This window comes from Mastomys coucha, unplaced genomic scaffold, assembly GCF_008632895.1.
Source record: "Mastomys coucha isolate ucsf_1 unplaced genomic scaffold, UCSF_Mcou_1 pScaffold13, whole genome shotgun sequence".
NCBI lineage: Eukaryota > Metazoa > Chordata > Mammalia > Rodentia > Muridae > Mastomys > Mastomys coucha.
The window spans coordinates 52290594-52314517 of record NW_022196895.1 but is presented as its reverse complement, the minus strand read 5'-3'; the positions used below and the strand labels follow the sequence as shown (position 1 = coordinate 52314517).

The window sequence follows — 23924 nt, the reverse complement described above, 5'->3', positions numbered from 1 at the left end:
CCGAGACAGGGTTTCTCTATGTAGCCCTGGCTGTCTTGGAACTCACTCTGTAGACCAGGCTGGCCTTGAACTCAGAAATCCGCCTGCCTCCCAAGTGCTGGTATTAAAGGCATGTGCCACCACCACCCGGTCATTCACATGTCTTTTAAACAGAAACATTTATGCTCGTGTGTTTATCTAGAGTAAATAAAAAATACATTTGAGACCAGTTTGTGTGGTTTCAGGGTCTGTCTTCCTAAACTGATTTAAAAAACTTTTTATTTATTATTATGATAATGATGGTGGCGATGTGTATAGGCATGCCCCGTGATGTGCATTTGGAGGTCAGAGGTCAACTTTGTAGAGTTGGTGCCTTCCTTCCATCTTACGTGGGTTCTGGGGATCAAACTCAGGTCACCAGGCTTGAGTAGCCAACACCTTTACCTGCGGAGCCATCTTGTTTCTCTCCTTAGCTAACTCTTCAGTCTGTCTCCCTTGCTGTTGTGGTCACTGTCACGGTAATCTTTCCGAGCTATTGTGTTACATTGTTTTATTGCTGTTTTGAATTTAGGATGGCTCTTGGGACTCCGATGTCTTATCCCACAGTGCCAGACTGTATTCAGCATTCCTTCAGCAGCTTGCACATTTTTGAGCACTCAGGTGGAGTTGCTCTGTAAGTCAGGAAGGTCACTCTTAGATGACTAAGCTGGGCCAGTAAAGGATCAACTTGTCAGAATTGGGGTTGAGCAATTGAGTTCAAAGATTAGTGCAGATACAGCTTTTTCTAACAGTCCTCTTGGGCTTTGGTCAATGTGGCAGTGACTTAGAGAAGGCATAGCGGGGCCTCGCACAAAAACATCAGAGCAGGCTGTCGTGGTCTGCGGCCTCTCTGAAGGGTCCTTCCCTGGAGGCTTTCTGCTGCCCTCTTCCCTTCCTTGGCTTTGGCTACATCATAACAGAACACTGCTTTCTTTCATTCCAGTTAAGCCTAGAGGTTGCAGAGAGAGTATTTTTCTTTAAGGGAGATAAAAACAAAGTGCAATGAAGGGAGAAGTTGCAGAGTCCGACAGCCAGATATTAGGGAGGGCTCAGGCAGTCCCACAGAGGAGGGGGAGGAAGGATCGCAGAGCCAGAGTGATCAAGGCCACCACAAGAACACTGCCCACAGAATCAACTGAGCATAAGTCAAGTGGGCTCACAGAGATCAGGGAGCCTGCATGGCTCTGACAGCTCCTCTGCACATATGTATGGTTGGGTAGCTTGGTGGTCTTGTGAGGTTCCTAAGAGTTGGGGCTGGGGGTGTCTCTGACTCTTTTGCCTGTCTATGGGACCTGTTCCTCCTACTGGGGTACCTTGTCCAGCCTTGATGTGAGAATATGTGTCTCGTCTTACTGAAGCTTGTTCCATATTTGCTTGGTGTCCCTGAAAGGCCTGCTCTTTTCTGAGGGGAGATGGAGGGAGAGACGGACCGGAAGGAGGAAGGGAACTGCAGTTGGGTTGTAATATATGAGATAAGAATAAATACAAATGAAAAATCCACAGAAATAGGCCAGGCACAAACAAACAAACAACAACAAAGGTAAATATAAAGGAAAATAATTTATAAAAGCCACTTTATCTATTTGGTTTTTTTGAGGGAGAGGGCTTAAGTAGCTTAGGGCAGCCTCCAGCTTGATATAGCCATGCCGGGTTTAAGCTCTTGCTGCTTCTGCCTTTACCTCCCCAGTGCTGGTGGTAGAGGTACATACCTCCATGCCTGGCTGAAAACAGATTCCTTTTTCTTGATTGCAGCTGCCACGGAGAACCTGGCTAGGGCTGACACTTGTTGCCTTCTCAGGAATGAGCTCTGCCCAGGACTTTACTCATCTTGCTCCTCCACGTCCCTTGTGTGTCCTCAGTTTCCCCTCTGTTGCTGGTGAGAAAGAGCCAGAGACTCTCTTGTTCCTTGAGGTCAGATATGGATCTTTTCTTCTAACTGCAAAGAGAAACAAACACCAGATGGCTGGGAGCTGTTCGTGTGGCCCCATTATGTATCAGTGTCCCATTTGATTGTTTCTTTATGAACAGATCTCATTGTGTTACACAAGCTGGACTTGAAACCCTGGGCTCAAGCGGTTCTCCGTCTGAGCTTCCCGTCTGAGCTTCCCAAGAGCTGAAGCTAAAGCTGTGCGTCAGCGTATGTGCATCAGCATGCCCTCAGTCTGTGTCCTTCCTTCCTTCCACATGCTTTCTAATGTCTATTCTAGAACAGACCTCATGGGTGGGGCGTATACAGTGCTGAGACGTCTCATGTGAATCTGGGGACAGGGTCCTAGAGGTTTTCCCAATTTGAAAAAAAAAAGATTATTTATTTCATTTTATATGTATGTATGTGCCATGTGCATGCCTGGAGTCCGTTTCCAGGTGCCATGGAGATGGTAGGAATATTGCCCTGATCCTCTATAAGAGCAGCATCCCTCCCAACTTTTAAAATTACATTTAGAAGTTTATCGTGTGTACGTATGTGGATACTGCACACACATGGAAGTCACTTCTCTCCATTTGCCGTGTGGGTTCTGGGGATTGAACTCAAGTCTTCGGGCTTGGTAGCAGGCGCTGTCGTCCACTGAACCAGGTAGAGTTTCGTGTATCCCAGACTGGCTGCTGCCTCTGATCTCTTCACTTCCATCTCCTGAGCGCTTTGCTAACGTGTCTGGCTTTATGCAGTGACAGTTACTGAACACATGGCCTTACTTACGCTAGGCAAGCATCCTACCAGCTGAGCTGGGATTCCAGCTCTGCTTCTTGTTGATACTCTCTTCTGGGACGAGTCAATTTCATACTAGAAATGTGGCCGTCTTCCATGTTCCTTATTCCTTTCTTCCCGTCCTCTTCAAACTGCAGTCTGTGCTTTCTCACTCCATGTCGTTCCTGAGGATAATCTGGGAACCTGAAACTAAATCGAAAGAGGCCAGGTTAGGTGATGTTGTTTATTAGTGTGATCTAGCATAGAGTCTGGTTGTGAAAACTGCATGGATGATCAATACTCAGTGGTGAAGCAGTTGCCTTAAACATTTTAGAATACATGACTATGTCTTAGTCTGGTTTTGTTGCTCTAACTAAATACTATGAATGGTGTAAATTATAAAGACATTAATTGTTTTATAGTGCTGGGGGCTTTGCAGTCCTGAGCCAAGGGGTCACATCTGGTGATAGGCTCTGTGATGATTATATAATAAAGTCCAAACACAGGACAGACATCCTACTCAGGTAGGTCACTCTTCCTCCTACAAAGCCGCACTGAAGCCATAAGCTTCTTCCCTTAGACTTCACCTATCCCTAAGGCCCTATCTGCAAACCCCATTGGTACCTGACTTAGCCTCTATCCTGGAGACACACTACAAACCACGACACTTTATTGCCATCTTTGTACTAGCTCTTGTCTAACCCGGTGATCTTCACGAGACCCGTCTCTCTCCAGGATAGAGACTTTCTACAACTGGACCTAGAGCAATATACTGAAGTGTACTTTGATGTTTTTTTTTTCTCCTTTTTAAAATCTCCTGTGATCCATGTCATTTGTTAGATCTTTGGTCCTTGACCATGTGGCTCCTCCTTTTCTTCTTTTGCTTCTCTGAGCTGCTTTGTTCTTGAAAACGACTACATTCTCTCTGCCTTCGGCCTTTGCACATGCCCCGCTCTTTGCTCTGATTTCTTGTGATTCTACTTGGCTGATAACAGTTATGCTTTAAGTCTTTGCTCCACACTTTCAAAGGCCTTCCTCCCGTCTCCCACAGTAACCCTGATTGACAAGTCCTAGCTGCTGCAACTGTAAAACCTGCTCCCCTTCATATAGTCCGCTGCTTCCCTTCTCTGTCGCTTCACTGAATTATCTTTCTACTGGGCAAGAATTAGAGCTGCCTTGTTTGCAGCGATGTCCCCAGGCAGTTGTATAGTAGCAATGAGACTGATTGGAGTAAATTAAACGTGTACCCCATGGGACTGGACAGGTGACCCAGTGCTTAAGAGCACTTACTACTTTTGTAGAAGATCAGGTTCAGTTCTCAGTACCCACGTGGCAGCTCACAACTGCCTAGAAGTCCAGTATCAGGAGGTCAGAGGCCAAAATCTGACTTCTGTGGGCTCCAGTGTGCACATATAGTGCACACGCATACACTGAGGCACACACCTACACATAAAATAAATGATAATTATTTTTAAAAACGTCTAACACATAGAAGGTAAAGGATATATATACTTGATCTGAGCTGATGTTCATCAGCATGACTTGACTTACAATCACGTCAGCTAAATTCATAAGAAACATGATGACCCTGTGTCCTTCTAGGAAGGATCTGTGCTATTCAGTTAATGTTACAAGGAGGACATGTATCATAAAGATGGCTGACTTGGCCTGGCATGATGACTCAGTGCTGCCAAGCCTGACTATCCAAGATCTATCCCCAAGACCTACATGGTGGAGGGAGAGAACCAACTACTTCAGGTTTGCAAGTTGTCCTCTGACCTCCCCCGACCCCATCCCATCACCCTCCTCATACACAGAAAGTCTAAATACATACATATTTATACATGTTTTTGGTGCTGGAGGGATGGTTCAATGGCAGAGTGCTTGCTGCTTTTAGCAGACTAGGGCTTGGTTCCCAGCACCCACGTTAGGCAGCTCTCAGTTAACTACAAGGGATCTGATGCTGCCACGGACTGGGTTTCTTCAGGGGGGACCCCTTGTTCCGCAGGGTGATAAAAGTTCTAGCCTGGTGGGCAAAGAATTCGGCGGTGACAAACAGACACAGCGCAAGGGAGTGTTGTAACTGAATGCAATTTGTACAAAGTAGAGATCAGGCTTATATAGTATACAGAGAACAGGGCAAACTACAGAAGTCACATAGGCAGGAGATGGCTACATCAAGGTCAGTAAAATCAAACAGCCAGGTGCAAGGCGGAGGAGCAGTGGTGTCCTTCTTCAAAGGCTATTCTGGCAGCCCCAAGATAAATTCTCAGGGTCTGTCTGAGGCAAGCAGCTGGAGGTCATATTTTAGCATTCCTTGGCTGTAACATAGATAATTAGTGATGGAAGCCCTACAACCTCTATCCAGTTAGTAAAGCAATTCTTCCTTATGTGGAACTGCTCTGATAATGAGTGTCTAACTGCTATCTCTAACTTTGGAGATACTCTGTCTGATAAGACAGCTTCTTTGTAGAAACTCCAAACTAACTACAGCTAGGAAATCAATTAGGATTATTGAAACACTGTGAAAGCCAGGAAATAATGTTTAATCTCAGTTTTATCTGTAATGAAATATTTCTTAGGACACCATTATGCCTGAATAAAGAAAGCACGCAGATCTCCCCACAGAGCAGAGGCCAAACTGGAACACAACTGAGCTAGGAGATGTCAGCGACTGGACTACCTCAGGAGACTGGCCGGAGCATACACCTCAGGTCTAAGATCAGGTTTTAGACCTGTCCAGATACTACTGAAGTAGACGAGTTCTGTGTGACATGATGCCATCTTCTGGCTTCCACGGGTACCCACGTGCATGAGTGTACCACATACACAGAGATACACACAAAAATAAAATCAATTTTTTTTTAGAAGAGTAAACTTCACAGTTGTATAAAATATGATAAGTGGTTAGGAGCACTGGCTGCTGTGGCAGGGGAACTGAGTTTGGTTTCTAGTACCTACACAGTGGCTCACAGCCGTCTAAAAGGTCAGACACCCTCTTCTAGCTTCTGAGGGCATCGGGCACACATGTGGTACACAGACCTACATGCAGTCAAAACATCCATACATAAAAATAAATAAATAAACAAACAAACAAACAAACAAATGGGAACATTAGCTGTAATTCTCAGGTATTGCCACTGCTGGCTCTTTGGTGCACAGTCCAAGTTGAAGCAAAGCGTTGCTTACCATAGGCATATTGTCTTGTACTTAGTGCTATACCGTTGAAGCTCTTCTGTGCTTTTCTTACATGTCCATCCATTTGTTTTAGAGACTGTTCTGATGGGTTATCTGTTAGAAAAAGTGTATAATGGTTGCTGTTTTATCTGTTTCAACACTTATAAGCTCATGCCTGCTCCAAGAGTAAGAGAGTTTCCAACACGATACATTCCCACGCTGCCCTCCACAAAAGTCGATTTAGAAGGATGGGTGCTCTGGGGAGAGAGCAGAGTGGAGCCCTCAGCTTGCAGCTCAGTGGGGCTCTGAAGGATGGAGTGGGAGGCATGTTATAAGGAAGGGTGGAGAGTGGGGTTCCACTCTGATCTGCAGGAGATGCTGTCTCTCCTCATTTACTAATCATTCCTTTAAGACCAGGTGTTAGGAAGCACCTTGAGATCATTATGGAATTTACTACATAAGTACATACTACCATAGCAGAAGGTGACCTTAAATTCCTGCTCTCCCCTCACCCAACACCCCCCCTCACCCCACCCACCTCTACTTTCTCCTTGCCGAGATTGCAGGCTTGTGCTGGTGTGTGAAGTTTCCTTTAGCTGGCTTTGAAAGAGAGGCAGAGGAATAGCTCAAGGGTTGTGGTCACTACTGGGGAAGTTGTGTTACTGTATTACAGCGCAACATTAACATTGCTCAGCGTGTGTTCATCTCCAAACCCTGCCCTTTGCCTCAGTTGTCTGTGTACTTAGCTTTTCTTTGTCTTTTTTTCCAAGAAAGTATTTATTTCTAATTCATTTATGTGTGCTTATGTTTGTACCATAGCATGTGTGTGGAAATTAAAGGTCAGCTTTCAGGAGTAGGTTCTTTCTTCCCGCTAAGTGGCTCCTGGGAATTGAACTCAGGTTGTCAGCCTTGGCAGCAGGAGCCCTTTCCTCCTCCGCTACCATGACAGCCCTGTACCTAGCTTTTCTTTCTCTCTTTTATTGTTGTTGTTGCTGTTATTTGTGACACATGTCTCTGTAGCCCTTGCTGCTCAGGAACTCACTCTTTGACCAGGTTGACCTCAAATTCAGAGATCCACCTACCTCTGCTTCTGCTGGGATTAAAGGCCTATGCTAATGTGCCTTGCCATACTAGCTTTCAAGGGAGAGACCCCAGAGAGTCATCCTTAGCTTGTCCATTTTCCTTATTTCCTCCTGTTCTGTTAGTGTGTCCTATCAGTTCTTCCAAAACAGATCGCCATCTGCTTCCTGTCTTCCTTGTCACCGCCGAAGTGCTAAGACTGAGCTTCCAGGCTCTGTCAACATTTTTTTTTTTTAAGGTAGCCAGGGCTGGCCTGGAACCTTGGTCTCATTCCTGTTTGTGTTCCCCAGGTGCTGGGATGACATTTGTGGTGGGTGGAACCAAGGGCTTTGTGATACTAGGCAACTACCCTACTCTGTTTTAAATTGAGCTCTCTGGTTCTGCTTTCCCCCAGCAAACAGCGATGTTGAAAGATAGAGCAAAGCACTTTGCTTAAGAGCATAGAAGGTTTCACATTGTCCCTGGGGTAAGATCCTTCTCCCAACCCTAGCTCTGGGGGTGGGTTGGGAGGCACAGAGGCTCAGTTTTCAGTAACTTTGGCAGGCCTGTATCTTCCTATGTATACCAGGCTGGTCTTGAACTCAGGAATCACCCTGTGCCTGCCTCTTGAGTACTGGGGTCAAAGTCTTGCACCACCATGCCCAGCTGAGATTCCCCTCTGTTTAAAGCCTCTGGTTGTGGTGGCACGGGCCTTCCCAAGCAACCCTTTTATTTTACACGACTCTTTCTATATTTCTTGGTAACTCTTTTATGCCTTTCAGGATTCAGTGTGAGTCTGAGCTTAGATTTCCTTCCTCTGCATCCCGCCTTGTCCTCTTCTCTCTCTGACTGTTTGTTTTGCTTAGATTTCCTTCCCCTGCATCCCGCCTTGTCCTCTTCTCTCTCTGACTGTTTGTCCTTAGACCTCTGACGATTCATAACTGTTTGTTGCTGGTTTTGCCCGCGCTTCCCAGAAGAGGTGGCTCTAGGTCCATCTCAGTGACCCAGAAAGCCTCTTGTGACGCAGCTGTAGTGTATTCTTCTGCCGTACACCTCTGACACTGGTAGACATGGACATGGGCTTTGACATCAAAATTCCACTCTTTTCTTAGATTCCTGCCCCAAAGCGAGGAGAAATAGTCAGGAGGATTGGCGATGCCTTGCGGGAGAAGATCCACTTACTGGGAAGACTGGTAAAGTAATTTTGAAGTCTTTTAGTGATCTCTTGAGTATCAGTCAAGAATAGGCTGTCTTGAGTTCACATACATACATTTTGTTTTGTTTGAGACTGAGGTTTCTGCTGTGTTGCCTAGCCTTGGCTCAAGTGATCCCTCTGCCTCAGACACCTAACTACTGGAGTTCTGTGTGCTTTCGTGCCCTACTAAGTTGAGTCAGATTTAAAAAGATTAATATTATAGGTGTGTCCTAAGATTATGATTTTTAAGAAAAACAATTTTTTAAAGATGTATTTATTTTATGTGTATGAGTGGTCTATTTGCATGTATCCCTGAGTGCCAGAAGAGGGCATCGGATTTCACTATAGATGGTTGTGAGCCACCATGTGGTTGCTGAAAATTGAACTCAGGACTGCTCTGAAAGAGCAGCCAGTGCTCTTAACCAATGAACCATCTCTCTAGCTCTAAGAAAAACAAATTTTGAAATCTATTTTTTTTCAATTAGGAAAGATTTTGTAAAAAAAAAAAATTACCTGGTTTAAAAGTCATCACAGCATACTGAATTATCTGCATGAATGAAATTACCAAAGAATTAATAAAAATAATATATTAAAAATAAGACAAAAAAGCAAGTAAATAAATTTCAGAAGAAAAGAAAAGATTTCCTTAGTTTATTACCTATGTAAAATGTTTTATTTTTGTCCTCAGCTTAATGTTTAAAATACAAATTCTGCTTGAGAAATTCTGCTTGGATTTTTATATTTTTAGGTGTCTTTGGAGATGGGGAAAATCCTAGTGGAAGGAGTAGGAGAGGTTCAGGAGTACGTGGACATCTGTGATTATGCTGCTGGCTTGTCGAGGATGATCGGGGGACCCACCTTGCCTTCTGAAAGTAAGCCAGGAGGCAGTCAAGCTAAGTGCTCGGTGCCGTGCTACAGAGCTTCAAACACTCTTCTGTGGCCTGCTGAGATGGCTTAGCAGGATGCCTGACAACTTCAGTTCCATTCCTCGGACCCACAGAGTGGAAGAAGAGAACTGAGTTTTGTTGTCCACTGGCCTCCACTTGTGTGTACACGCAGGCATACACCCCAGGTCGTTATGTTTTAGGATCGAGGGCAGTATCAGGGAATTGGTAGCTATAATGAACATGGCAGTTAGAGGACAGGATGTAAGCATGTAGGGGACTTTCTGTCCCAGGTACGTCCTCCCCAGGAAGTACCCCAGGCCTTGAAGGACACGGAACTGGTGGTAGAATCCTTTGAGTGGTGAAGATGGCTGCATAACATTGAGGATGGGGGAACCACACAGGGACTGCCTTGTTTCAGCACAGCTGGCGGATGCAGTGTACGAATCCCTATTGTGAGGGACTTTATCCTAGTAGCTACAGCATCTATGTAGACTCTAGAGGCCTCTAAGCAGGGAATTGATGGCAGTAGGGCAGAGAAGAGAGAGTAGGAGAGAAGGCCAGACCTACCAGGCAGGAGTTGGGATGCTGGTCTATGGGCTGGGCTGGGTATCAGGTGCATTGAGGTTACTGGCTCTGCTTCCAGCATGAGTGATTACAAGAAGTGTCACTTTCCTGCATGTGATCGCATGTAAGTTAGACCAGGTCTGGGAATGCTTCTTGGCTCTGTTCTTTACAGTCCTACTAGCTGTTGATTAAAATAAGCCTTTGTGGGATTAGCTTTAAAGTTTGCAATAAAATATGAGTTTTGGGGTTTCGATTGTTTTTAGACAGTGTCTCATCTATCCCAGGCTAGGCTGGAACTTACCATGTAGCTGAGAAAAATCTCGAGTTGATCTTTCTGCTTCACCTCTTATGTGCTAGGATTACAGGCATGAGCCACCACACCTAGCTTATGCTGTGCTGGGGATCTGAAGTAGGACTTTGTACATGCCTGGCAAGCAGTCTACCAAATGAGCCACATCTGCCAACATATAAACAATTCTATTCATACTTTTCATTTCCCTACAGTGAATGAAGTTTTTGTAATCCATCCAACATGAGCCTGTAACATGAGCTTTCTTGTCTTGAAGTTAGGTCAAAAGGCAACATGAAGATCACAGACCTGAGAATCACGTGTTCTGTGCTCTGTATATCTTACCCTCTGTGCTCACATCTCTTGGGGGGAACCTCCTACTTTTTCACGACATGTCTTCATCTTCCAAATGGGATCCATAATGCCCTTACCTCTGCAGCTTTTGAGGTATGAGTTATAATGAACACCAAGACTGTTGGTAAAGTGGTGTAGTAATGAACAGTTCTGTTTTACATTGTACAATATGTTCTTAATCCTTTGGTTTTGTGAGGTAATCCACAGAAGCATCAGGAATACGCTTTGGTCTGATACATATACTATGGATCAGAACAGAAGTGGCTTAGGATTTTATCTGTAACAAATATGTTCACTAAATGAATATCTATATACCTCAGGACCCGGCCATGCTCTCATCGAACAGTGGAATCCGTTAGGCCTGGTGGGAATCATCACTGCCTTCAATTTCCCCGTGGCTGTGTTTGGCTGGAACAATGCCATAGCTCTGATCACAGGGAATGTCTGCCTTTGGTAAGTTGTCATTCTCAGGTCTCATTGTAAGAAGGTGATGAATAAATAGCCAGAGGCATTGCTTTGCACTGGGAAAGGGTTTTAGATGTATTAAAGTGTCTTCCAAACTCTTAACGAATACATTAAGCCACATGTGCTAATCACTCTTGTTTTTAATGTGTATTTGATCATTGGCAACATGTTTGGATGTAGTAGTGTCTCCTTCCCTGCCAGCTGTTCTTACTCTTAAGTTGTACCTCGGTTCTGACACTTAAGAACCTGGTGTTAGGCTCCATAGCTAATAATGACTCAGTCTTCCATAGAAATGTCCCCAGTTCAGATGGATTGATTGACTGATTTTTCTTTTCTTTCTCTTGTCTTCTTGGAGAGAAAGACTGAATTCTTGCCTCTACCTTGTAAGGGCTGGTATTATGGGCATGGGCTGCCATCCTCAGGATTTTATTGATTGATTAATTGAGACAGGATCTGACTCTGTAGCCCAGACCATATTGCTGCCTCAGCCCTCTGAGCGCAGGGATTACAGGTGCACAAAGCAGTGTGCCCAGCCAAATTTATTAGTGTTAAGTAATGCCGTCAGTAGAGCATTCTCAGTCTCTACGAAAGAGAGTGTAGTTTGAAGGCTTAAGGATTTGGTGCCATTTTGCCAAAGGAACCTGAGCATTCTGTTTGAGCTTTCTCATTGCTGTGACCAACTGCCTGATAAGAAGCAACCTAAGGGAGGAAGGTGTATTTTGGGTCACAGATGTTTGGGGAGCATACGGCCCATCATGGCAGAGCCAGCAAGGTGGTGGGACCAGCTTGTTCATATCCGTTCAGTCAGGAACAGAGAAAGGAGACCACTGTTGTGTATCTGGCTTCCTCCTTTTCTCCTTTCATTCAGTCTAGGCGTGTAGCCATGGGATGGTGCTCCCCATGTTCGGGGTGGGTCTTCCCCTTCAGTTAATCATCTCTGGAAGCCCCTTCTTAACCACATTTGAACTTTCAGTGCTATGTGTCTCAGGACTGGCCAAGGCGGTGCTTAGTCCAGTCACGTTGGTAATCCTAATTAGCGAACATCCAGTGCTGAAACCCAGTATGTTAGTTATGAGCTGACAGTGCCACTTCCTTCCGGAACAGTTCCTATGGCCCTGCAGCAGTGGGGCGGCATCATTTGGAGCAGGGTTGTTATGTTCCTGAGGTTTCCTTGACCCTGAGACACCACCTGAAGCATAGGTTTCCATTTCAGTTACTAGTGTTAGTTGTTGTCTAATTAGAAGCTTTTCTCTGTAACTCTTTTCTTTGAAATGAAAGGCATTTGCCTCTCCTGAAGTTAATTCTCTCTGTTTCTCTTAAATGTCTCTAGGAAAGGAGCACCGACAACGTCGCTCGTCAGTGTGGCTGTCACAAAGTAAGGATTTGTGGCTTTCTTTTTCCTGGTATATTTATTTTATATTTTATATATTATTTCCTGATATATATATATTTTGCTAGGATGATTGATGGGCACTGGTGTATGTGTGCATGTGTGCACGTGCATGCTTTTTTTTCTTTGAGACGGGTTTCTCTGTGTTCTAGCTGTCCTGGAACTTGCTCGATAGAGCAGACTGGGCTCAAACTCACAGAGATCCACCTGTCTCTACCTCCTGAGTGCTGGGATTAAAAGCGTGTGCCACCACTTCTTAGCAGGTGTTGGGAATTTTTGATGGTGGGGATGTGTTGTATTTGTTGTGGCTCTTTCTGAGCCAGGTCATTTCATTTGCCTGCTTGGAAGGATGCCAGCTGTTGACATGCATGCAGAACTTTTCTAGACATTTTATCACTTGAAAAATAAAACCATCTAGCAGCAGAAAAGGAATACCCTATCACTTTAGGGACTGTATTTATTTGATAACCGTCCAACAAGTGTGTGGATGAGAAACCCTCTACCCCCGGAGAATTTAGGACCTTACATAAGCTAGTCAAGGGCTCCGCCACTGAGATACTATCGTCAACCGAACAGACCACTAACCAAGTAGAGAGAACGGACTAGTACACGCGCCACAGCTGGCTAGGTCGCCCATTTCTCACAGCTACAGCCAGAGTTAGGTAGTGTGTAACCGTGGTTTAACTGCAGCCCTTCAATTGAAGGAGAAGGTGTGTTCATGTGCACAGACCTGTAGGATGCTGCTGTGCTTTGACTGAAGCCAGCAGACACAAACCCTGCCCTACTTCAGGGTTATGTAAGTCAGGCCCCATCCTCCAGTATGTCTCCATGGTAATGTCCTCAGCTTCTTCCCCTCCTCACTCCAGCCCTTTTTGCTTTAGTTTTGTGTTTTGAGACAGATCCTCCTGTAGCCAGACTGGCCTCACATTCCTTACCCAGCTGAACATGACCTTAAACTCTGCATCCTCCTGCCTCCGCCTGCAAAGTGCATGTGCCACCATGTCTGATTTCCTTTCGTCCTTTCTTGCTTCTCATTTTCAGGGGAAGGGAAGTGGGAGTGCAGGGCCCTTGTAGTCCAGGCCAGCCTTGAACTCCCGGGAAGTTTTGATCCTCCTGCCTCAACCTCCAAAGTGCTAAGATCTCAGGCATGCTCTACCACGCCTGGTCTATGCAGTGTTGGAGATTGAGCCCAGGGCTTCACTTGGCAAATCCTATCAATTGAACTAAACAGCCCTGCTTCCCTTGCTGCTTCTGAGTGTGAGCAGATGCCGGGGTGTATACAAACATCTTTGCTGGTGGAGTCTCTTTCCACAACTTAGTCCTTTCTAATTTCCTATGGTTTTAATGGCTATGTGGTTAGGGACCAAAGAAGAAAAACAAGGGTTCATCCGTGTACCTCAGTGAGGAGTACACCCCAGCCTCCAGTCTGTCAGACTGACTCAGATGTGTCTTCCTCACTGGGCAGAAAATATTGGATGAAAATGCTTTTGTAACCATGCAAGCCCTGCTTTTATATCTCCTATTCATGCTCTATACAACTTTTTCCTTTAACACTCTATTTTAAACACAGACTTCTACTTGTAAGTGTTTGCAAACCGTATTTGCAATCCCTGAGGAAAAACCCAGGTCTGAGTGTCTGAAGAATCCATTGAAAAGGGAAGTCATGTGATAGGGATTTCTCTCATTTATAAGAATGTTCTGAGTGGATGACTGGCTGAGCATATCTGCCGTTCCCTTCCTAGGATCATAGCCCAGGTTTTGGAGGACAACCTGCTGCCTGGTGCCATTTGTTCCCTGATTTGTGGTGGAGCAGAAATCGGGTAGGTGAATGGATGAAGAGCATCCTTTGGTTGAAGGACCCTGGGTTGATTGGTGGGAATTTTCTACCACAGTAGCCAAACCCAGTGCGGCTAAGGAGGTGAGGCTACCCCCTGTGGCCATTATACTGTAGACCTTCCGGGCACTTGTTAGTTCGTAAGCTTCCTGAGGAAGACTTGGCTTTTAGTTTCTGACCTACTAAATTATCGGTGTTTATATTTTGGGTAGATAATAATTTCCTGATACTTGATTTATCCAGAGACCTGTAAAGCAAAGCTGTGACATCCACTCCATGCCTCAGAACAGCCTATTGTCAGTTCCTTAGCTGACCATAAAATGGGGCTGGGGATGTAGTCCAGGAAGTAGAAGGTCTAGCACACATGAAATTCTGGGTTCAGTTCCTATCACTGAATATACCGGGTATGGTGACACATGCTTATAATCTCAGAACCCTGGAGGTGGAAGCAGAAAGATCAAAGTTCAAGGCCATCCTTGGCTACATAGCAAGTTTGAGACTGTATCTAGAAAATGTTGTCTTAACTACCACAAGATTCATATACCATAAAACCCTCCCTTTGAAAGTGTACCACTTGGTGGATTTTTGTTAGTTTTGTTTTGGTGTTGGGGCAGAAGCCCAGGCATTGTATATGCTACCTAGGCAAGGGCTCTCCCACCGAGTTGCACCCTCAGTTCCTGCTGAGTAGCTTTTAGAGCAGTCTGTTTAACCTGTGGCTCGAGACCCCTTTGGGGGTTGAACAAACATTTCATAGTGGTCACATATCAGATATGCCGCATTTCAGATATTTACATATGATTCATAACATTGGTAAAATTACAGTTATGAAGTAGCAACAAAATAATTTTATGATAAGTGGTCACTACACCATGAGGAACTGTATTAAAGGGTCACAGCATTAGGAAGGTTGGGAACTACTGTTCTAGAACATTCAGTGTTGTGCAGCCATTGCTATCTTATCCTAGGATGTTTAGATCAAGCTGGAAAGAAATGTTATACTTTGTTTTTTAAAGATTTATTTATTTTATGTACACTGTAGCTGCCTTCAGACACACCAGAAGAAGGCATCAAGTCTCATTACAGATGGTTGTAAGCCACCATGTGGTTGCTGGGATTTGAACTCAGGACCTCAGGAAGAATAGTCAGTGCTCTTAACCGCTGAGCCATCTCTCCAGCCCTGTTTGTTTGTTTTTGAGATAGGTTTTCTCTGTGTAGCGTTGGCTGTCCTGGAACTTACTCTGTAGACCAGGCTGGCCTTGAACTCAGAAATCCTCCTGCCTTTGCCTCCCAAGTGCTAGGATTAAAGGTGTGCGCCACCACTGCCTGGCAAAGAAATATTATACTATTCACACCCATTTCCCATTGTCTTCCTCAAGTTTCTGACAATCACTAACATCCTTTTTGTCTCTATGAATTTTCTTTTGGGGCTGTTTTATATAAATGGAAACAATATGAGTTCTTTTGTGACTCTCTTTTACTTAGCATGAGGTCACAGTGTCTTGAGTCTGAAACTGGCTAAAATTTCTCCAAATCATCATGAAATATGGGGTTGTTTTTTTACCAGCTTAGACATTGACGAGTTAGGTTCCCCAGGTGTCAAGTCTGTCACCATGCTGGTCTGAGATGTGAGGCTCTTCCGTCTTTGTTCCTATAGATGAGAATATTAGACAACCTATTTTCTTCCCTCTCTACTCACCAACCCCCATAGTCCCCACAGAAGTGGTTTTAAATGGCACTGAAACATGAGTGTTGTATTCTTTGGCCTACTCTTGTTCTTGAACTCTGGACATCCTTCTGTTGGCCTTGGCACAGCTCAGCAGCATACATAGGATCTTGCTAAGCACAGCCACCTGTCATGCGGACACTCGTGACTGTGGGTTGAACCTGAGGAGTTTCGTCTGAGTAATTCGTTCAAGCTGTCCAGTCTGCAGGCCAATGCAGGGGCTGCCCTGCAGTGCTCACCTGAATGGAAGCACAGACAACCCTGAACACAGAATTCAAATACATAGTCTCTGAGCCATGTTTCTTAGAACCAACTAGAAAGCCTAGACAGCTTTTAATTTAAGAGTCTGTGTAATTTGTGAGGGGTGGGGAGAGGTTTATCAAGAAGAAAATGAAGTTGAAGTGAGGGAGTGATTCTGGAAAATTCCGGGTAGCAGATGACTTGAACTTTTGATCCTCCTGCCTTCACAGCTCAGCTTCTGTTTCTGGAATTATAGGTAGAGACCACCACACCAGGTCTGAAGTTTATTCGTGAGGATTTTTATTTGGGGCAGTATTTTACTAAGTTGCCCCATAGCTTGGAACTCACAGGTCTTAAATGTGTGATTTTCTTACCTCAGCCCCAGGTAGCTGGGATTACAGGCTCCTGCCATCAGGTCTGCTTGTTCCTTTTTTCTAAGTAAAAGATTTATTTTTATGTACATGAGTGTTTTGCCTGCATATGTGCCACATGCATACCTGGTACCTGTAGAAACCAGAAGAGTGTCGGGTCCTCCCAAACTAGAGTTACAGGTGGCTGTAAGCCACGGCGTGGGGTCTGGGAATTGAACCTGAGTCCTCTGGAAAAGGATTTGATCTTTAACTGCTGAGCCAGCTCTCCAGCCCCAGGTCTGACTGTTAAAGGAATTGTATTGCAGATAATGAGCCTTTAAGCCCTTGGTGTTCATCAACACTAGGGACATATTTCTTCATGAGCTAAGGAGGTTCCTAAAGGGCTGTCACAGCTCACAGAACAGGCCAGCCAGCTTTCTGTGTGGTTCTGCTTGTGAAGAGTTTGTTTCATTACCTCATGCCTGTGGCACAGACTTCCGTGTAACATTGACTGTCTTGCCACGGGCCCGTAGCATGCTTCTTGCCAGTACTGTCCCGGTTTCTGCCATGATTTCTAGGTGTCTTTTCTTGGGTGACCCTTTCTGTCCCCTGCAGCAGAGCCATGGCCAGAGACGAGCGTGTGAACCTGCTGTCCTTCACTGGGAGCACTCAGGTGGGGAAGGAGGTGGCCCTCATGGTGCAGGAGAGGTTTGGTAAGTGCTGGCTTTATGGTGAGGATTTTCATCAGGATACAATAGCTGAAATTTTTTGCATGGCCTGGTGTTGCACTCTTTTAATTCTAGCACTCCAGAGGCAGAGGCAGAGGCAGGTTGACCTCTGAATTCAAGGTCAGCCTGGTCTATGTAGTGAGTTCCAGACCAGCCAGGGCTATCTGGTGACCCTGTCTCAAAACAAAACAAAACAAAACAAAATACCAACCAAACAAAAAAGACCCAACACTAACAAAGAGCAAACGAAACAAAAAACTCAGCAAATACAGGATGGGAGGTTAACTTCACAAAATTATATTTCTGTTAGTAATAAATGAAAATGAAATTTAGAAAATTCTACTTATGGTCATATCAAATAATAAAACATTGACATTTAAAATTTGAATTGAGTTAGTCTTTTGTGCAAAGTACATATGGAAAGACATTAGGACCTACATAAAGGTAAACAGAAAGACATCTCATTCTCCTTTCTCATAGTGTTTAAGCCAATTCTTCCCAGGTGACCTATAAGCTCAGTGTAATTGCTGTCAACATCAGCCATTTGGGAAATTCCTAGGACAATTCAGACCCTGAGCATCTGAAACAGTTTTGAAAAAGATCAGTCATACTTCCTAGTTTTACAGCTTACCACAGAATTATTGTGTGAAGTCACAGATCAGTGGAAAAGGACTAGGAGCCTATACGTTTATTGCCACTGGATGTTTTGGTTTTGTTTGGTTTGGTTTTTCCTTAGCAAAATTGCTAGCCATTTTCACTGTATAAGAGCAGTCTCTTGACAGACAGTGCTTGGGCAATTAGATAGGCACATGAATTAGTATGAAATTTGTCTTTGTCTTACTTTAAACCCCAAACATAACTAAAAATGTATCAAAAGACCTCAGTGTAAGAGCCAAGACTACATTTTTGGAAACATAGGAATAAGTCTTTGCTGCCCTGGGTTGGGCAGTGGTTTCTTAAATGATACCCGAGACACAAATAGTACTAGTAAGAATAGTTAAATTAAACTTTGTCAGAAACCTTTCTGTGCTCACAGTATACCAGAGAAAGAGAGAGAAAAGAATGGCTAACAGAAGGACCAGGATATTTGCAAGTCAGTTCTCTGATATGGAACACTTGTCTAGAATAGAAAGTTCTTTCTTTAGACAGGATCTTGCTGTGTGACTACAGCTGGCATGGAACTTGCTATGTAGACCGGGCTGGCCTTGAACTCATAGAGATGCGCCTGCCTCTGCATCCTGAATACAAGGATTAAAGGTGTGCAAGGACTATAGAAACTCTTAAAAGCTCAACAATGTAAAGACAAATGCTGTAAGGTTTGTATGAGACAAGTCCTCTGCCACTGAGCTCCGTTCCCAGCCACATATAATGCCATTCAAAAATGGGCAGTGGGGGCTGGCAAGATGGTTCACTAGGTAAAATCATGTACTGTGCAACCGGATAATCAGTTCAGTTCCTGGACCCATGTAGAGAAGCTGGTGGCTGTAGCTGTGATTCCAACACTCCACTGTGAGATGGGAGACAATGAGACAGGAGAATCACCTGAAGCTCATATACATATAGCGTAGTGATTGAAATAACAGGGGGCTCTGCCTCATAAACAAGGAAGAAGGAAAGAGCAAACTGCCCAAAAGTTATCCATATGCATGCTGGGATACCTGTGCTCTTGTGCTCTTGTACTCTTCCCCACCCCCCGCACTCACTAAATTAAGAGAAATAATAACTGAAAAACGGGCAGTAGATTTCAGTAAACACCTCTTGTGTGCAATAAATCGGAAGATTGATTCTCAGCCTCACTCATGTCTCTTCACGGGGGCAGTTTGCCACCTCCTCACCATCCCCTTACACAAAGCAGTAGTTTGTTGTTCTTGCGTAAGTAGCATAGTAGGATTGCAAACCCCTGAATGCATTTGGCTATCCTAAGTTGATTGGCACTTTTGCTTGGGAGGGGACTGCGGATTGGCAGTTAGGAGGGAGGTTAGAGAACGGTCACCGGGAGTGTGCAGAAGGCACAGGTTGTCTGCCTTTTGCTAAGTGTCACTTGCATCCAGGAAGGAGAAGCTGGTGTCTTCTGCAGAGCAGGATCTCCTACTTCTGAGCCCCTAGCCTACTGCTGTGCCATTGGCAGTGAGCCGCCATTAAACTAATCCCCGCCCCAGAAGCCGGGGCTACTGCAGTGTCAGCGGCATTGTAGATGCTCAGAGCCGTGTGGTGAGAACGTACTCTCCTGTATCAGGGTCCTGATACTTCAGATAAGTTCCTGTAGAGGAAACACATTCAGAAGAGCAGAACGAGACTCACAGCCCTAAGAGTGAGACAGATCTCGTCTGTACACAGAGAGAGCGAGAGGAGCCTGTGCCCAGACAGATCTGTCTCTCTGGAATGTGAGGGAGTTGGCATCACGAGTCAAGAGCCTGCTGGTTACACATTTTAACAGTGACTTGAGTAGATAGTGAAATAAAACCGATCACTGATTATATGTTTAACACTGAATGATTAACTAATCACAATGGACTAACGTGCTGGGGTTACCCACCCCATCATCTTCTCTTGTGCCTCCCACATTTGCTGCTTTCCTCTCCTAACTAGCCCCCTTCTTTCATTAATGTCTTGTGTATGTGAGAGACCCAGTGAGGGTCTTTAAAAAACCTTTTTTTGTTAAGTTTGATAACATGTGTGCGTGTATGTGGAGGTGAAAGGACAGTTAGCGGCAGTCAGTACTTTCTTACCACTTGGGTCTTGGGGACTGAACTCCGGCTTGGCTGCAGCCATCTTCATTTGCTGGACCATCTTGTCGAGCCCCCAGTGAATTTCATTAAGGTTGCTTAAAGGATCGAGGGTGAGAGTTTGTTTACAGGAGCACAGGAGCCGCACTGGTCGCTATACCTCTGAAGAGACTCTCTTTCTCCACCAACCATTAACCATGTATAAAGTTCTCAGGGAGCGGTGGGACCCCATGAGTCCCAGGGTGTTGACAGGCCCCGTCTTGTGCAGATAGCCAACTGAGCCAATTGCCAAAGATAGACACATCCTGCCTGGATGCCACTGCTCCCACTGCTGTTTCCTTCCGTGTGTTTTCCAGGGCATGATAGACATGTCCCATCCTGTTCATGGCGGGCACTCAGCAGTTGTTCATTCTCAGTGCTTAGATCAGTTATGAGTCTCAAGCAGCACCGCTGAACCCCGCAGCAGGAAGCGTCCCTGACCAAAGCCAACAGCAGCAGTAGCTGTTTGCGTAATGCCTTGCCATTTACTCTCTGTAGAAGCATGCACATGTGCATGGGCACATGCGAATGTGTGTGTGATTCATGTCTACTTTCAGTGTATTTCCCAAGAATACATTCTCTTGTATAAACCACAGTACAGTGACGTAATTGGCATTAATTTATTGTTAAGCTGCTTTAGTAATCAGAAAGTACATGAAGAGATAACTAACTGGGATGGCCCTGCTGTGACTGTGCACTGAGCACTGAGTGAACTGTGTGTGCTTTCTTTTAAAGGGAGAAGCTTGCTGGAGCTCGGAGGGAACAATGCCATTATTGGTAAGGCCGCCCCATTGGGCTTTGCTTCTCTTCAGATTGCTGTCTACAGTCACTGGCTCTCTAGGACTTGCATAGCAACTCATCCTTTCTGTGCGCTCTGCTTGGGACCCAGTTCCCATCTTTAGGAATTTTCCTTAGGAGTTAGTGCATGAACTTGGCTGAAAGGGAGATGGAGCTGGGGAGAAGCCGGATTGGTGTTGGGGAAATGTTGCCTGGGTCCTTGAATGTGGGCACGAGACTTCTGTTATCTCTAATACAGCATTACTTCTTCACACTTGCTCTTCTCTTGTTTTCTAGAGACTGGTTATGTGTTTTTCTAGAGAAGTCGATTGTTTCCTAAGTGACTTGGTGATTTCTTTAGGTTTCACACACACAAAGTTGCCCTTCAGTTGAGCATTGGGGGCTTTCTTCTTAGTTAGGAAGGGACACTTTCTCTTTTTGCTTCTTAAGATTTTGTTTTTATGGGCGCGTGCGTGCGTGCATGTGTGTTTGTGTAGGTGAGTGCACATACCTGAGGAGCCAGAGGAGGGGTTCAGATTCCCTGGAGATGGAGTTAGGTGGTTGTGTGCTGCCTGTCCTGGTTGCTAGGACCCAAATTTGGGTTTCCTTCCAGAGCAGTACATGCCCTTTATACTGCTGAGCTCATTCCCTAACTGCAGCTTCCAAGGCCATAGTCTCTTCATCTGTAACATAGGGTATTGATGCCTTCTGTCTGAGTGGATGGAAGGAGGGACTTAAAGAGAGCACTTTGCCCTGAGACCAGACGGTACAGCCACAGCACAGCCTTGGATTTGGCCCCCAGAACCAGGAGGAAGAAAATAAATCAGTGGAATTAAAGAGTCCCAGAAGTGGGTAGGAAGTCTAGTCTGTGTGTGAGGTGCGTGCTTCCCGTCATGCTGATTGGAGAATGCCCAGGTTAGACAGGTGGTGGTGATGGCGTGGGAGGAAACAGTGCCCGAAAGACTAGAAGGCACAGGAAGCAGGGTGGAGAAGTAATAAATCATCCTTGCAAAGCCTGTCCCCTTCTCTCCCCGAGGGCAAGCTTTGATCGTCCTCTGCAGCAGAGGGCGGCCGTCTCATGTAAGAACAGGAAGCTTCGTGGCAGTGGGGAGTGGACTGGAACAAGGGAGCAGCAGATGGTGGCAGAGCTTGTGGGCCTTCATGGAGGCAGTAGCAAGGGGTCTCAGGCAGCTAGAAGGTCCAGCTGAGCCTCAGTTTACCTGTGTATCTGGGTAGAGTTCAGAGACCCCCTTGCTCTGTCACACACTCCTCTCTAGAGGAAAAGTACGGTTTTCCCTTTGGATGTGTATCTGTTCCACGAATCTTCAGTTTTGGGGTGATTGTTCTAATGTTACTGTATTTTCTAAAGGCACTGTGTTATACTGCTTAGAAATGCTTTGCCTACTGCACACTGATGACTCTCATTTGTACTTTGTTAAGCTTTTGAGGACGCAGACCTCAGCTTGGTTCTTCCATCGGCTCTGTTTGCCGCGGTGGGAACAGCTGGGCAAAGGTGTACCACTGTGAGGCGACTGGTGAGTGTGTCCACTTACATCCTAAGAGCGTCCTTTTTCTTTCTTTGAATGTAGGTATGTGTGTGTCTGTGCATGCCCTGTGTGTTGTGTGCAGGTGCCCTAGGAGGCCAAGGGGCATCAGGTCTCCTAGAGCTGGAGTCCTAATGGTTGTTCACAGCCCAGTATAGGTCCTGGGAACCAAACTTGAGTCTTCAAGTCTGGAAGAGCAGCAAGAACTCTTTAAGTTAGCTCTTCTTTTAAACTTCAGTTTAATGAATTCTGTCAGGAGTTGGTAGAAGTGTGGCAAGAAGAATATATTCCTTAAACATGAGTGGCAGATGTGTGGGTTTCCTTTCCGTCTGTGGTGTTAACCCTCCCTAAGCTGCAGTGGGCTAGAAACCACTTGACAGAAGCTGGACTCGGAGGCAGTACCAACTTTGAGTCAGACTTCATGGTGAATATGATCGCTAGTGTCTTCTAGCGGATGAGACAAGTTAAATTCTAAACAGGAGCATTGCTTTTTTATAAACATTTCAAATATTTTATCTTGGTTTCAAGTCTCAGATTTGACTTAATGTTATATGGCTTATTGAAAGCCAAATGCCTGTCATGTCTGTCCTTTCCTTCCGAGCATGTGTGGTTTGAGCAGAGGTGGCAATGTGCACTGTGATCCTAAGGTTTCTTGAATGCTAAATGAGCCTATGACCAACTAACCTGCATCCCCAGCTATGGTTTATGGTTTTATTTCCACATCCACTTAGAAGAAATGATTATTTACATGCAGTTAATATTAAAATTAGAAAATATACAGTTGGGTGGCTGGTTGCGCTCGCTCACCCCAGCTGCAGCCACTCTCTCCCGTGGCTGCTTCCTCCATCCTGGTATTTTTTGGAGCCTCCATCCTGGTTCTTCCAAAGTGCCAGGATCCAAACCAGGAAAGTACTGCAGATGCACAAGCATGGAGGAGAAACAGTCTGGATAACGTGAGTGATGCTGCTGGCCAGAGCACAGAGGTGTGATTCTATGGGAAGGGCTGTAGCGAATCCATCCGTGGTCTAGATTTGAGTATGAGCACAGTTGGAGAGGATTCTGACATAGTAACAGTAGAGGCTGTGAACTCTGACGTTTACTCAGGACACAGACGGGAACCTCATTCTCCACTGCCCTCAGAATGACCCTGATGAAATAGACTCAGAAGACAGTACTGAACCTCCACGTAAGAGAGACTTTGTCTGTCCTCTGAGGATGATCAGAGCATTGATGACTCTACACCGTGCATATCAGTTGTGGCACTCCCACTTTCAGAAAATGATCAGAGCTTTGAGGTGACCATGACAGCAACTACGGAAGTGGCAGATGATGAACTTTCTGAGGGAACTGTGACACAAATTCAGATTTTACAGAATGATCAACTAGATGAGATATCTCCATTGGGTACTGAGGAAGTTTCAGCAGTTAGTCAAGCATGGTTTACAACGAAAGAAGATAAGGATTCTCTCACTAACAAAGGACATAAATGGAAACAAGGGATGTGGTCCAAGGAGGAAATTGATATTTTGATGAACGACATCGAGTGCTATCTGAAGGCTCGCGGAATAAAAGATGCTACAGAAATCATCTTTGAGATGTCAAAAGACGAAAGAAAAGATTTCTACAGGACTATAGCGTGGGGACTGAACCGGCCTTTGTTTGCGGTTTATAGAAGAGTGGTGCACATGTATGATGACAGGAACCATGTGGGAAAATACACTCCTGAAGAAATTGAGAAGCTCAAGGAGCTCCGCATAAAGCATGGCAATGACTGGGCAACAATGGGGGCGGCCCTAGGAAGAAGTGCCCCTTCTGTCAAAGACCGCTGCCGGCCCTAGGAAGAAGTGCCCCTTCTGTCAAAGACCGCTGCCGGCCCTAG

General features: G+C 45.2%; 1 protein-coding gene and 1 pseudogene across 2 annotated transcripts in view; both read left to right on the top strand.

Moving 5' to 3' along the window:
• Aldh7a1 (aldehyde dehydrogenase 7 family member A1) overlaps positions 1 to 23924 on the top strand; it is a 50806-nt gene that overhangs the window by 16474 nt on the left and 10408 nt on the right. For both annotated transcript variants that reach the window (XM_031365717.1, XM_031365716.1), the window contains 8 exons: positions 8053 to 8133; positions 8884 to 9007; positions 10550 to 10682; positions 12025 to 12069; positions 13827 to 13904; positions 16847 to 16944; positions 20460 to 20501; positions 21942 to 22036. In XM_031365717.1, the coding sequence (XP_031221577.1) occupies positions 8053 to 8133; positions 8884 to 9007; positions 10550 to 10682; positions 12025 to 12069; positions 13827 to 13904; positions 16847 to 16944; positions 20460 to 20501; positions 21942 to 22036 (696 nt within the window). The remainder of the gene's footprint in view (positions 1 to 8052; positions 8134 to 8883; positions 9008 to 10549; positions 10683 to 12024; positions 12070 to 13826; positions 13905 to 16846; positions 16945 to 20459; positions 20502 to 21941; positions 22037 to 23924) is intronic.
• On the top strand, positions 22092 to 23902 carry LOC116087181 (annotated as a pseudogene).